A 12,899-nucleotide genomic window follows, 5' to 3' on the forward strand; every position below is an offset into this window, starting at 1 on the left:
CTATATACTAGAAATCTCAGAACAAAAATATAAAAATAAGGCAGCATCATTCATCCAGGGGGCGGGCTCCCCATGCCCCCCCTTATGGGCGCCCATGCCTTGGAAAATAATAAAGTAGCTAAGAAATTCCACGTTCACAACAAAATTTCAAAGGTGAATAACACCAGGCATGAAGTTATGAATTTCATTGTAATATTGGTTAATTGACTCGCTAATGCTAACCCACTACCCTGTGACCTAAAAATGGGAGCTCCTGAAGAGGAAAAGGATTCAAAGAATGCCAACCCTCTAATTATGTCACTATTTTTCGTTGCCTTCCTCAAGCAAAATAGATACAGAAATTTGCAATTAGTTTTGCATAGCGAGGTATATGTTATTGCAAATGTTTGCAAATTTACTTGTCTCTGTTAAAGCATTTGGCTGTCTAGCTCTCACTCTTTACGTATTTTCAAGTGCAAAAATAAACATACATGAGTGTATCACATCTGATTAGTTAAGGGGACAATTCTTTTTCGGGGGGGGGGCACTTTTTGTTATACTAATAATATCAGTGAATACTTCTTGGCAGTTCTCTCAATTATATCTGCGAATTAAGTAGCCTTTTCCATAAATAGTCCATATAGTCTGCATTTTAGCTGTCATTTACCGGGATTTAGTTATTATTTTGGCCGTCAGAATTGGTTGAAATTTAGTCAATGTTATCGATTTAGCAGGGTAACAAGACCTCTGTATTAAGACTATCAGTAATGACTTCATTAAACTTCGATTTAGTCGAAGACGAAGACGTTCGAAATTCTAACGTGTATTTATTTAGACTACAGAATTCAGCATTCCAGCGAAAATGACACGAATTAAATCATCTTTTAAGGTTCCTTTCTTTGTAAAAGCTTCATAAAATTAAAAAAAAATATCTTTCACATAATTGCCAAAGTATTAAAAATTAACCTAAACCAGAATTAAAAATTAGATTTTGTAGAAAGGTCTACTGCCACTGAAGTTATATAGCCCTTAGCAAAATTTTTAACATGGCTGGCCAATTCAAAACTACTTCAGCAACAACTGCTATCTATGATTAATATAAAATTTTATTTAGATGTCGTATTTTCTGGCCGCGTCTTCTAAATCACCTAAACTGAGAGTCAAATCTCAGGGGTAAGAGCAAACAAGGATGCGATTGTGAAGAAAGGAGAGAAGTCAGGAAAACCGTGACCCAACTTATGCTAAAAATATTTTAAATATATATGTGACAAGGGAACCACTTGCCACAGACATTTACCCAGGGACACACAGAGCCTATATCCGGGGAAAATGATGCAACTTGTCCTTAATCTTTCATATTTACGTACAATATCTATGCGATCTGCCCATTATTGCAGTTTCGTTAAAGTTTCCCCTTCCTTCTCTTAAACGAATTCCCCCGAACGCGCTCGAATTACCAAAAATTCAGAACCAAGAACCTGTAAGCTACGCGATTTTGGGAATATTCATAATTCAACTGAAGAATATTCAGGGTTCACAAAACATCTTTCAATTTCCAGAAATAAAAAAAAAGTACAAAGAAACGATGAAAAGTGTATATAATAGAGGCAAAACAAGAGGCAGGTTTTAAGATTAAATAAATTTATGTGCGACTAAAAGAAAATTGAGCAAAATGAGTTTGAAGACCCCCAACTTTCTACTTTTAAGAACCAATTACATGAAAGAGGTATCCTATGCCTCAAACAACCGTTTACTTGACAAATAAGTTCACGTATCTTAATTGATTTCCAGTAGGGGTTTGATGATTAGCTTTGAAGTGCCAAAAAGTGTCAATACAAAATTGTTATTTCTCCTTAATTTAAATTACTTGCTTACAGGAACAGATAGTTTAAGCATGATTTGACTTGAGTCATATAAAAAAAGTGGCCAAGAAATTGCCATTAACAGCCCGGTTAAGGCAATACAAAACACGTTAAGTGACTTTTTTTTGCCAAACTCAGATTTACAGCCCGCTCCTCAAACTAAGAAAGTTTTACCGACTGATTCAACTCGTTTCCTACTGTCTTGGTTCGTTCTCATGATATTTAGAGGCTACTTTAATTCCAAAAACATATGGCATGATCTTTTTCACAATCAGAAATAGCTAAATAGAGTTTCTGATATCAGAGTTGATTTTGCAGCATATTGGATGCTTTGAAAGACTTTCCTCGTAAAAAAATATCTGATATTTAGTAACAGTAAAAAAAACATAAACATATTTTTCCAGTTTTTCTTTTCCCTTGTAAAATTCATTTTAAGTACCCCAACGTCTTTTGGGGGCTGGAATCGAACTATTTTTTCGTGATTGACTTATATATAGTGTATAATTTATGGCGAAAAAAGAACAAAACAAGTCTGACAATTAAAAACTATCTTTAACAATTAATTACATAAGAAGAGAATACATCGAAGGACTGTTTATTTGACAGATAAATCAAATTAGATAGGGTTACTTAAATCAGTTTACTTAATAAGTTAAATTCTAGAAGTAATAAGACAGATATGTTTAATATTACAGTTTTTTACTACTTACTTTTTTTATGCTAGAAATCTGAATTAAATCTCCAATAAACAAATTCTTCAACAAATAAACATCTTATTTTATATAAATCTTAACCAACTGTCGACGAAACAAATCGGACACAGACTGCGTCCATCAAATTTTGAATTAAAACTCCAAAACTGTATGCTTGATTGCGCAACTTTTTAAATCAAACGAATGCTATAAACTGCATATCTTCCCTGCTAGATCAGGGGCTACCAATTGGGAGGCATTGACCCCATAGATTAAAAAAAAATACAATTTTATGCACAAAGAAGATAGAAAAAATGAAACACCCCTCTACCCACCACTAAATTTTGAATGATACCGTTGTTATATCTTCATTTAAAAAGGATACACAATCCTTACCCCCCCCCCCCCTACATCTTTGCGAATTGGCACAACTGGTTAAATTACTGTTTAATTTTTTTTAATGGCATAGTGATAAAAATTTAGGAACGTTCAGCCATTCAAAACTTTCAGTCTGGCTACTCCCCAATCTTGCAATTGAAGACTTAACAAAAATGGCAATAGACATGTTTTACATATTCAAACAATTATATTGTAAGAGATGAAGGTTATTCATAGCGTATTCACTTATCAACAGTAACTATATGGACTCAAAACAGATTGAAATTTTGAAACTAAAAGTTTCAAAAAACAACTTATAGCAACAAAAAATTATAAAAAACGCGTTTAGAAAATTGTCTAGTAAGAAAAACTACCATTTTTAGCCTATTCAGGAATATTAACTTACATCTCGATTAATCTTGATTATAAAATTTTATTTTGAAAATCAATCTATAGGAATTGATTAAATCTATGGGAATTCAAAAGATTAAAATAAACAATTTAAACAATTTATATATATAAATAACACTAAATCTGAGATTCCTCCAAAAAGCATAATAAATCAGCATTCTTTTCAAGAATAGTTTGAAGCAAAAATACAGTCTTAATTTTCATATTTGAAAATCCTAATATTTTAGATAAACGGAAGAAATTATATACTATAACCTTAAATAATTTCATTAACTGAAATAGGCTAACAAAACATTAAATAAACTCATTAAGTTTTTTCAAATAGTCATTGAACACATTTTATGCCTCTGCAATTTTTGGACGCCTTGTTTATAGCCTATATATCTGTCCATATGTGGAGATTCTATTTTTTTAATCAAGATCAGAATTTGCAAACAATAGCATGTTGATGGACTGTTCCCGTTTGACCTAAAGAGAATAGTGAAAGTATCATACTGGAATAATGTATGCTATGTTGAACCAATATTAAAATTAATAATAGCTCTTATTAAATAGAGCTGAAACAATTCTCCAAATAAATTAAACGGCCTTGCCCCCTTCCCTCTCCAAAAAAACCATGTCTAAGCTAAGTGGTATACCTGAAGCTCGCTCACAAATTGTCTCTACCTTTTTTACTTTCCTTTTGCCTTTCTTTTTCAAAATTCTATTTCTCTCTCTCTCTCTTTCTCTCCCACTCTCTAATTCTCTCTGTGCTACTGATAAAAAGACAGAAATAGCACCGTGATAAAGAGGAAAACTTCCTCCAATGCAAAAAATTTACAAAAAACCGTAAATGCCTTTTGCACAATCATTGGTCCTTATTCACAACGCCCAGAAATTTTTAATATTCAAATAGACATAAAAACTCATTTCAACAAAAACTAGCTTGATTTTATTTATAATAATAACTGCCGCAGAAACTTCCAAGTTTACCTTTAATAAACCTGGCAAAAAAATTAAGTAGAACAGAAGAGAATTTCTGGAAATGTTTAGGCAGAGATTTTAGGGGGGCTATATATATATATATATATATATATATATATATATATATATATATATATATATATATATATATATATATATATATATATATATATATATATATATATATATATATATATATATATATATATATATATATATATATATATGTATATATATATGTACAACTACCACTAACATTTCACTGTGCCACCCAGCCGTCTGAGGCCAGTAAAAGCTGCACGCGCTCCTCCTCCATCCCAATTTATCAAAGGCATAAATTACACCCTCTTTACACCCTTCCAAGAAGTTCCATATTTCATTTCTTACCACCTCATTCGCAGACGACATGCTTTTCGTTTGGCCCTAAATGGATGGCCGAAAAGGACGATCTTCGGCGATATGTCGCCCTTTATCAGTAAGACATGTCCTCGCCATCCCAACCTTTCTTTCATTATAGCCATAGAAACCGGAATAGAACTACATTCTCCAACAGCTTACTGTTTGAAATACGGTCAGTTAAATGGGTACCCAAACTGATCCGTAGACAATTCCTCAGGGAGACACCTAACAAAACCCCCTCCGCCTTCCGAAGCGCCTACATTCCAGAAACATAATTGATCACTGTAGTTTCCAATACCCTAGTCTTGCTTAGCAGATTTATTTACTTATTCTCCTAAACTTTTCTCAATTGTGAAAAACACCCTGGGTCTTGGCTATTCCACTTTTATTACCTTCACTGCATCCACCATCTTTACTAATAATACTACCCAGGGAAGAAAACCTGTCCACTTGATCGATCTTCTCGTTTCTCACATTACCTCTTCACCTTCATCTATTCCTATTCATCTATTCCAGCGACTTAGTCTTTTTAACATTAATTTTCAAACCTATTCTTGTACCATGAACTCTCAATAACCCCCAAAACACCACTCAATTTGCTAACATTTTTGTCTTGGATACTCGAATCATCTACATAATCTAAGTATATGAAAGTTTTATTTTCCCATTTGATTCCATGCTCTCTCATAGCCTTTGCCGTGTTTCTTAGGACAAAGGCCATCAAAGTAATACATATAAATGGGGATTGAACGCAACCCTGCTTAACTCCTGATTCCATATGAAACCATCTACTAACCTCATTTCCTATTTAACCATAGCAATATGAATTCCAAACTTTTGTACCATTTTGGCAGAGCACTATTCATTATGACATTATATTGTAACTGTTCATAGTAAATAAGTCTAAATTAAAAATAAACAATCAAATACTCAATAAAATAAATAAAAACTCAATAAAAAAACTCAATAACTCTGTAAACCCATAACTCAATAAAATAAATACAAAATAAAAATATAAAATGCTTTGGGAAAGTGACAAGACAGTGTCCAGGGAGGGGGGGAGGGGGTTTGAAATGTTTGTCGAACTCCTAAAAATGTAACAAAAATTAATATAAACTAATTTTTGATACGTCTTTTAAAGTTCTTTCCCCCTCCCCACAACAAAAAATCCTGCATACGACCCTGGGAAGAGATATTAGCCCATGTGTCCTTGGTTTTGCATAAATTAAGTTGTTGTATTATTTAAACCCATCTTAACTCAATAATTGCGCCAAATTAAAAAGGTTCACAAACAAACTATTTTATCTCTCAAGTTTAATGTTTTCATCCTGTGTGTATCCCAGTAAGATAAAGATCCCAAATTTGTGTGTTTTTGACAGAACATAATTAATGGGACTCCAACATCCAAAAATAATCATTCAAGCTGTGTTTAGCATCAAATGATGTGGGTCCTATATATTCGCATAATAATATGATAGAATAAATTATGCATTCATATGACAATTATGAGCTTCGTGTTATTGGTTATTTATGGACTTATGGCTTACTAAAACTATGTCATACACTTTCAGACTGCGATTTGAAAGTTTAATCATTTGACTAAATATGTTAATTCACTTAATAAGTGAGGTGTTTGGAATGATTTTCTTAAATAAAAAGGAATGGAGATATGTACCGATACAATTACCTATATCAGTATCTCCCAACAAGGCACTAGTCTCTAACTTTCCAGTTTACTGATTGATTTGGTAGCTCTAGAAGTCTGTAAATTATCTTTAAAAGGAATATTGCCCATGGAATCTGACAGGGTTGGGAACAGGGGGCAATGAAGGGACACACGAGACGGTGGCCCAGGCCTCGAAAATCGTAAATTTTACGAATTTTTGAACAATTTTTCTCAAATTATCAAACTAAATTTGTTTTAATTATTATCCTTCCCCCTTAAAAAAAATCCTGCTACGTACCTGAGATAATGCCCACATCTCCTGCGAAATAAGAAGAGATTGGCGGAATGTAAAAAATAGGAAAATTTCGTATATTCTCATTTAAGTCTTAGTAAAATAAAGCTCTTGGTACCACTTGCCCTTCCCCGAAAATATCCTGGCAATGCTCATTTTATTGTTATGCCTTCACAGTTTCAAACAGTTCGTGGTAACGAACTGTAAGTAAGGAGCGACCCGGCTCAATGGTAACCGAAACTCTAAAAAACGGGATTTTGATACCAATATATACATCAAAAGAATCAGATTTCAATTCTGATTTCAAATATATAAGTTTCTTTAAGTTTAATCTTACCCATCAAAAGTTACGTGCCTGAGAAAATTTGGCTGATTTTCGAAAAAAGGGGGAAAGACCCTTAAAAGTTATAGAATCTTAATGAAAATCACACCGTCATATTCAGCGTTTCAGAGAACCCTATTGTAGTGGTTTTAAGCTCCTATCTACAAAAATGAGGAATTTTCCATTTTTTGCCAGAAGAAATATCACAGAGGCGTTTTTATGTGTGTGTGTGTTTATTTGTTTGTTTGTTTTTTGTTTTTTTTTTCCCAGGGGTGATCGTATCGACCCAGTGGTACTAGAATATATTGGGAGGGTTCATTGGAATGTAAATAAAAGTTATAGTTCCATTTTTAATTGACCAAAAAAAATGGAGGGCAACTCGGCCCCCTCCAACGCTCCTTTTTTTCCCAAAGTCACCCGATCAAAATTTTGAGATAGCCATTTTGTTCAGCATGGTCGAAAATATGATAAAAATGTCTTTTAGGATGACTTGATCCCCCAAAGTCCCCAGGGGGAGGGCTGAAAGTTATGAACTTTACTCAATGTTAACATATAGTATTGGTTATTGGGAAGTATACAGACTTTTTCAGAGGAGATTTTTTCTGGTAGGTGGGGGAAGGAGAGGGTCGGGGGCTATAGGGAAGGATCTTGCCATGAAGGAAGATGTCATGGGGGAAGGGACATTACTATGAAGGGGGCGCCGGATTTCCCATCATTATTAAAGAAAAAGATCAGGAATTAAATAAAAAAAAAAAATTTTTTCAACTGATCAACTGATTGTGATTAAGAGGTCATTTTTAAAGAACTGGAAAAAAAATTCGAACTATAGTTTAAAGAGCAGGGTATTGACTAGGGGGCGAACCCCCCTTAAAAATTTATGAATATAGAAGTTCGTTACGTAAGTCAAGTTACGTATATTTATTACTAATAAAAACGTTCGTAAATAAAATTAAACAAGTTTCGAGAAAGCCATTTAACCAAATATAATATGCAAATTTTGTTTTAATTATTCATGTACGGTGAGCCAAAATCAAAACCTGCATTAATTCAAAAACGTTCAAAAATTAAATAAAAAAAACAAGTTTTTTTAACTGAAAGTAAGGAACGATGTTAAAACTTAAAACGAACAGAAATTATTCCATATATGAAGGGGGCTGTCCCCTCCTCAACACCTCGCTCTTTACGCCAAAGTTTGAATTTCTCGCAACTCTATTTTTTTTAAACCATAAAACAACTTTAGCGTAAAGAGCGAGGCCTTGAGGAGGGGACAGCCCCCTTCATATACGAAATAATTTCTGTTCGTTTTAAGTTTTAACGTCGTTCCTTACTTTCAGTTAAAAAAAACTTGTTTTTTTTATTTATTCCCTCAAGGTCGTAGCAATAGATCCGAACAAAAAGGTATGCAAAAAATGGTATGAGATCATGAGATAGTTGTTGCAAAGAATGGGGTTCATAAAGATGATTCCGAGGGAAGAGACGAAATTAAACGATATGATTGGTCGATTGGATAACACCTACGCGTGGTGGTAACACCTCAAGTGTTTACATAGAAAATCGAGACGAACCTCTTTTGACTCGTTGATCACGATTGATGTTTCATTTTACTCGAATATTTTATGTCTGATACCAAATGTGACTAATATCTTAAATATTTATTATTTTTTGAATAGATTAATTATATTTAGGTCAGCGCTTCTACTCAATAAGTCCTCCTTCTCCCATAGCCCTCGTCACTAGTAACACATCTTTTATAAATAATTCATAACACCAGAAAAAACGTCGTGTCTTAGTTTTTTTTTTTTTTTTTTATGTAACACACAAAATTTATTGAAATTGTTTAGCAATTCCAGAAAATAGTTAAGCTTTCAGGGACTTATTCTAACTATACTGAATTTGGCGCGGAATTTGTCTGGGAAGAGTTGTACGCTATAGTTTTAAAACCGATAGAATCGGATGGTCCGAAATAAAAGGAACTAGAACTTAGGGATGCTGCTTAAGAACTATTGTTAATAAAGCAGTTCATCCTTGTGGCCATCAAACACACTTGACAACGCAATACCAAACGCTTTAATAAGTTCAATATACTAAATATTTTAAAATATTTATAAACGTGTAAAAAACCTATATGGATACATCGAAAACGAGCAAACCAAATGTTCATCTTAAATTGACCAACGGAAGCAATTTGCCTCTACAGCCTTGTGTTTGCTAGTGATTTGACAAAAAATAAAATATCCATATTGGCTACGGTGAAAGTAAAAGAAGAAAAGAAAAACTTACCCTCGTTAGATTTTTTCTTATAAGGTTTTCGTCGGGTAAAACTTAAACCATGTCTTTCAAAGAGGGCCGTGACTTCACGCAATACCCACGGATGTAGACGCTCAAAATCTTCCTCTGATAAATCTCCCATTCTTGTTATTCCACTTTCTACAGGTTCGGGAAAAACATCCTGAAAAAATAATTTTTTTTTCTCCGGAAAGCAAAGTTACTGTATACGATTATTCAAACGATAGGATGTGGTTATTCTGCCATCCTGATGTATCCCGCTTTTTACAGGCTCAGGAAAAAGATTTTATAAAAAGGTTAAATTTTAGTGTTTTTTTCTTTTATTTGTTGGCTATAGATTTTCCAGGGAAACAAACGTATCATGTAGGAATACAAATGGTATGGCATGGTTATTATACGACTTTTGTTATCCCACTTTTTAGCCTACACATTTCTTTTTTTTTGCTTTCCTACTGTAAATAGGATGGAATTTCAAATCTTTATTTGTTTTTGTAAATGTATTGTTCGGGGAAAGAGATTTAAACACCATACAAGCTCACAAATGCAATTTGCGAACTTTGTTACTTGTATTGTTTTAAAAAATTTGTTAGTGCCTGAAATGTCAATAAAATGCCTTTCTAGGCAATATTTATTAAACCTTTCTAGATTTAAATATATAAATTCAAATGTGAGATGGCCCGTGCAACCAAAAATGAGCTTAACGAATCCTGACCAACCAAAGATGAGCTTAGAAACATGAAAAGTTACGCAGGATGATTTTGGAGCCATAAGAATGTATATTAACAATACAAATTAAATTTTTTACTTTGTTCATTGTTTCATCCAGGGGGACAAAAAAAATTACGATATGGGACTATGCAAGCAAAGACCGTATTCAGGGAAGAGGTTAGGAGATTTGACACCCCCCCCCCCCGTAAAGTTTGTCCGACTTGTAAAAACGTAATACAAATGCATGAAAAACACATTTATGATGCGTTTAAAAGTTTTTGGTACCCCCCCCTCCCCTCCCCAACAAAATCCTGGATAGGGTCCTAAATATGGCATGTTTGTTACATCATTTCTGATGTTTCTTTTCTATAGGTTCAGGAAAAACATTTTTTTTACATTGCAATGTCAAACTTGATAAATGTCAAGTATTTTGTAATCAGTATATAAGACGAATTCTTTTGGTGCACTTAGATTCGTTTTTTTAGAGCTTCGGTTACTATTAACGAAGGTTACTTATCACCATATATGGAAAGAAATATTAATAATCATGATATTTCTGAAGGTCCCAAAATATTCAGTGCATGTCTGATTTAAATATGTTGTGTAAATATCTTACAGACAATTATCACGTAAACTTTTGCTAAACAATACGTTCAAAAAAACATAAAATCATCATGTAAAACTCAAAATTGAAGTAATTAGAATAAGTAGGGCAATGACTGGACAATAGTTGATGGGCATAATATATATTTGAGTAACCTTGAATAATTACTTTTTTGTAATTCTGCATTCTAGTAGTTTAATCATGCCATTGAAATTGCGGGTAGGAAGCAGACAATTAAAAAGACATAATCAACTCTTAATTAACGGCACCGCGTTCATAGAGACGTAGGAATGGTTGTGTAGAATAAGAAATTTCCGGTTAGGCATTAATATTTAAGAGCATTTTAAATGGGATGTTTTTACTAAAACCTAAAAATGTTCTTGGTATAACCTTGGGATATGCCCCATCAACGACCTACCCAAAAATTAGGTAGGTGGCCAGCATTGCAGGGGAAGAAGGGAACAGGTCATAACTTCGAAAAAAAACACCAGAAATACACAAATTATATGGATAGTTTTTAGAAATTATAGGAGTATCGTAAAGATTTAAAATTTTAGGGGGAAGGGCATGGGCCTAAAGTCCTTACTACTTACGCACCTGTACCCAACAGTAGGTTCCAAGATTTTGATATGCAATATAGATACAAGATAATTAAGACACTAATGATCACAGTTTTAATCCTATAACCTGGAGTATCAATCCGATATTACAAAAAAATGTTCATTCGTAGTTTTGAATCTTTGTCTAGAAAATAAACAAAGAACTAAATAGGGGGTGGGGCATGTCCTGGAGGTAATATACGACCTGGAATATGAATGGCTGATACCTTTGGTTATGAGAGGAAATGTTTTGTTCAGTCACTGAATGCCTGAAGGTCACCTAATAGTTCAACTGCAGCTCTGTCTAAACTGTTCTGCGAGTGGATCATAGAACTTGAATCAACTTCACAAATCAACTTGAATCAAGTTTGTCAACTTCACTCTGTGGATTATTTTGAGTCAGGGACGTATCCAGGTTATTTGTTTTGAACACCTCCCGAATCGTACAACAGTAAAAAAATACACGTAAAAATTTTTCGTTCCGCTTTGTAAAGTTTGTTTGGTACTCCCTCCCCCCGCCAACGTCCCGAACAAAGATATCCCTCGGAACAAAAATCCTGATACAGTGCTGTTCTCAACTCTAAAATTATCGGGGTTACTTTGCTGAATCAACAGGTGTCTCAGAAATAAAAATTATTTTAAAAAATATTTTTCGCCAAGAACGTTCTATCGAGATCTCGTAGCTTTTCCGATTTCTCCATGACTTCCTTAAAAAGGTTCCATATAATTTGAAGTTTTGTTCCCCAAAAAAAAACACCTGTGAACACGCCTGAACTGATTCTGCAAGCCCTTTTAAATATGGTCTAAACATCATGAAATACCATTTAAGTGCAAGATTAATTTTACTTATTTTAGTATGCAATGTTCGTGCTCTAAAGTAATTACTGAGAAGTTGAAGCTCCTTTTACAATCAGCTCAAGGCTGCTGATCAAAAAGCATAATCTTAGTGATGATTCATAATCTGTCACAAAATAAAAGGAAAAAATTATTGACGGTCATAAAAATTCTAGAGCCCCCCCCGCCCCAAATTATGGATCAACCTCAAATCCGTTATGTTCTAGTCTTTACGACAAACACATATTTAATAGATAAAACATCTAGAAAATATGTAAAAAGGTATCTCAATTATTAATTATGCATGTTTTGCCGAGGCATTTGATATTTCATACCTACGTACAAATTTCGTAGGACAATTTCGAGGTAGGATTTACGAGAACTAATTGGGAGGAGGAGAGGGAAATTACCACCTCCCCTCTATAGATTTGAAAAATAGTTTTTTGTGTATTTTTTACAAAATTGAAAAAATACCCCCCTTTAATCTGACAAAATACCGCTTAGATGTATCTTCATTGAAAATACGAAAAAAAATCATTGCCCCCCCCCCTTCTTTTTGTGATCGGAACCACTGGTAGACTTTCGTTATTTCCCAATATGTTTCGGAGTTACATTTACTGAGTTACCTTACTGGAACTCCTTTGCTGTTGTCCCCCTCCCCTTACAAAAAAAACAAAAAAACTTAAAAGAACATTTTCCTGAGAAAAAGCTTGATAAAATGGATAAACACAGATGATAAATGATGAATGTTATCAGTAATGAATTAAAGTAATAATAAGTGATAAATTATGGATATAAATAATGGATAAAGGCTGATAAATGGGGATGACGAAAGGGATATAATGCACGAAATAGGCAAAATACAGGGAAAATGTGGGAAACATAGGAATGCCATGTGCAAGAA

The 12,899-nt window shown here is 33.6% G+C and overlaps 1 protein-coding gene across 1 annotated transcript in view; it reads right to left on the reverse strand.

Moving 5' to 3' along the window:
- LOC148948317 (rho GTPase-activating protein 18-like) overlaps positions 1-9,412 on the reverse strand; it is a 62,609-nt gene extending 53,197 nt beyond the window's left edge. Inside the window, exon 1 of the mRNA XM_089094293.1 lies at positions 9,245-9,412. Coding sequence (XP_088950419.1) covers positions 9,245-9,374 — 130 coding nt within the window. The 5' untranslated portion in view covers positions 9,375-9,412. The remainder of the gene's footprint in view (positions 1-9,244) is intronic.
- Between the last annotated feature and the right edge of the window lie 3,487 nt (positions 9,413-12,899).

The sequence above is a fragment of the Artemia sp. Qi Xiang Cuo genome, chromosome 9 (genome assembly GCF_049724085.1).
Source record: "Artemia sp. Qi Xiang Cuo chromosome 9, ASM4972408v1, whole genome shotgun sequence".
NCBI lineage: Eukaryota > Metazoa > Arthropoda > Branchiopoda > Anostraca > Artemiidae > Artemia > Artemia sp. Qi Xiang Cuo.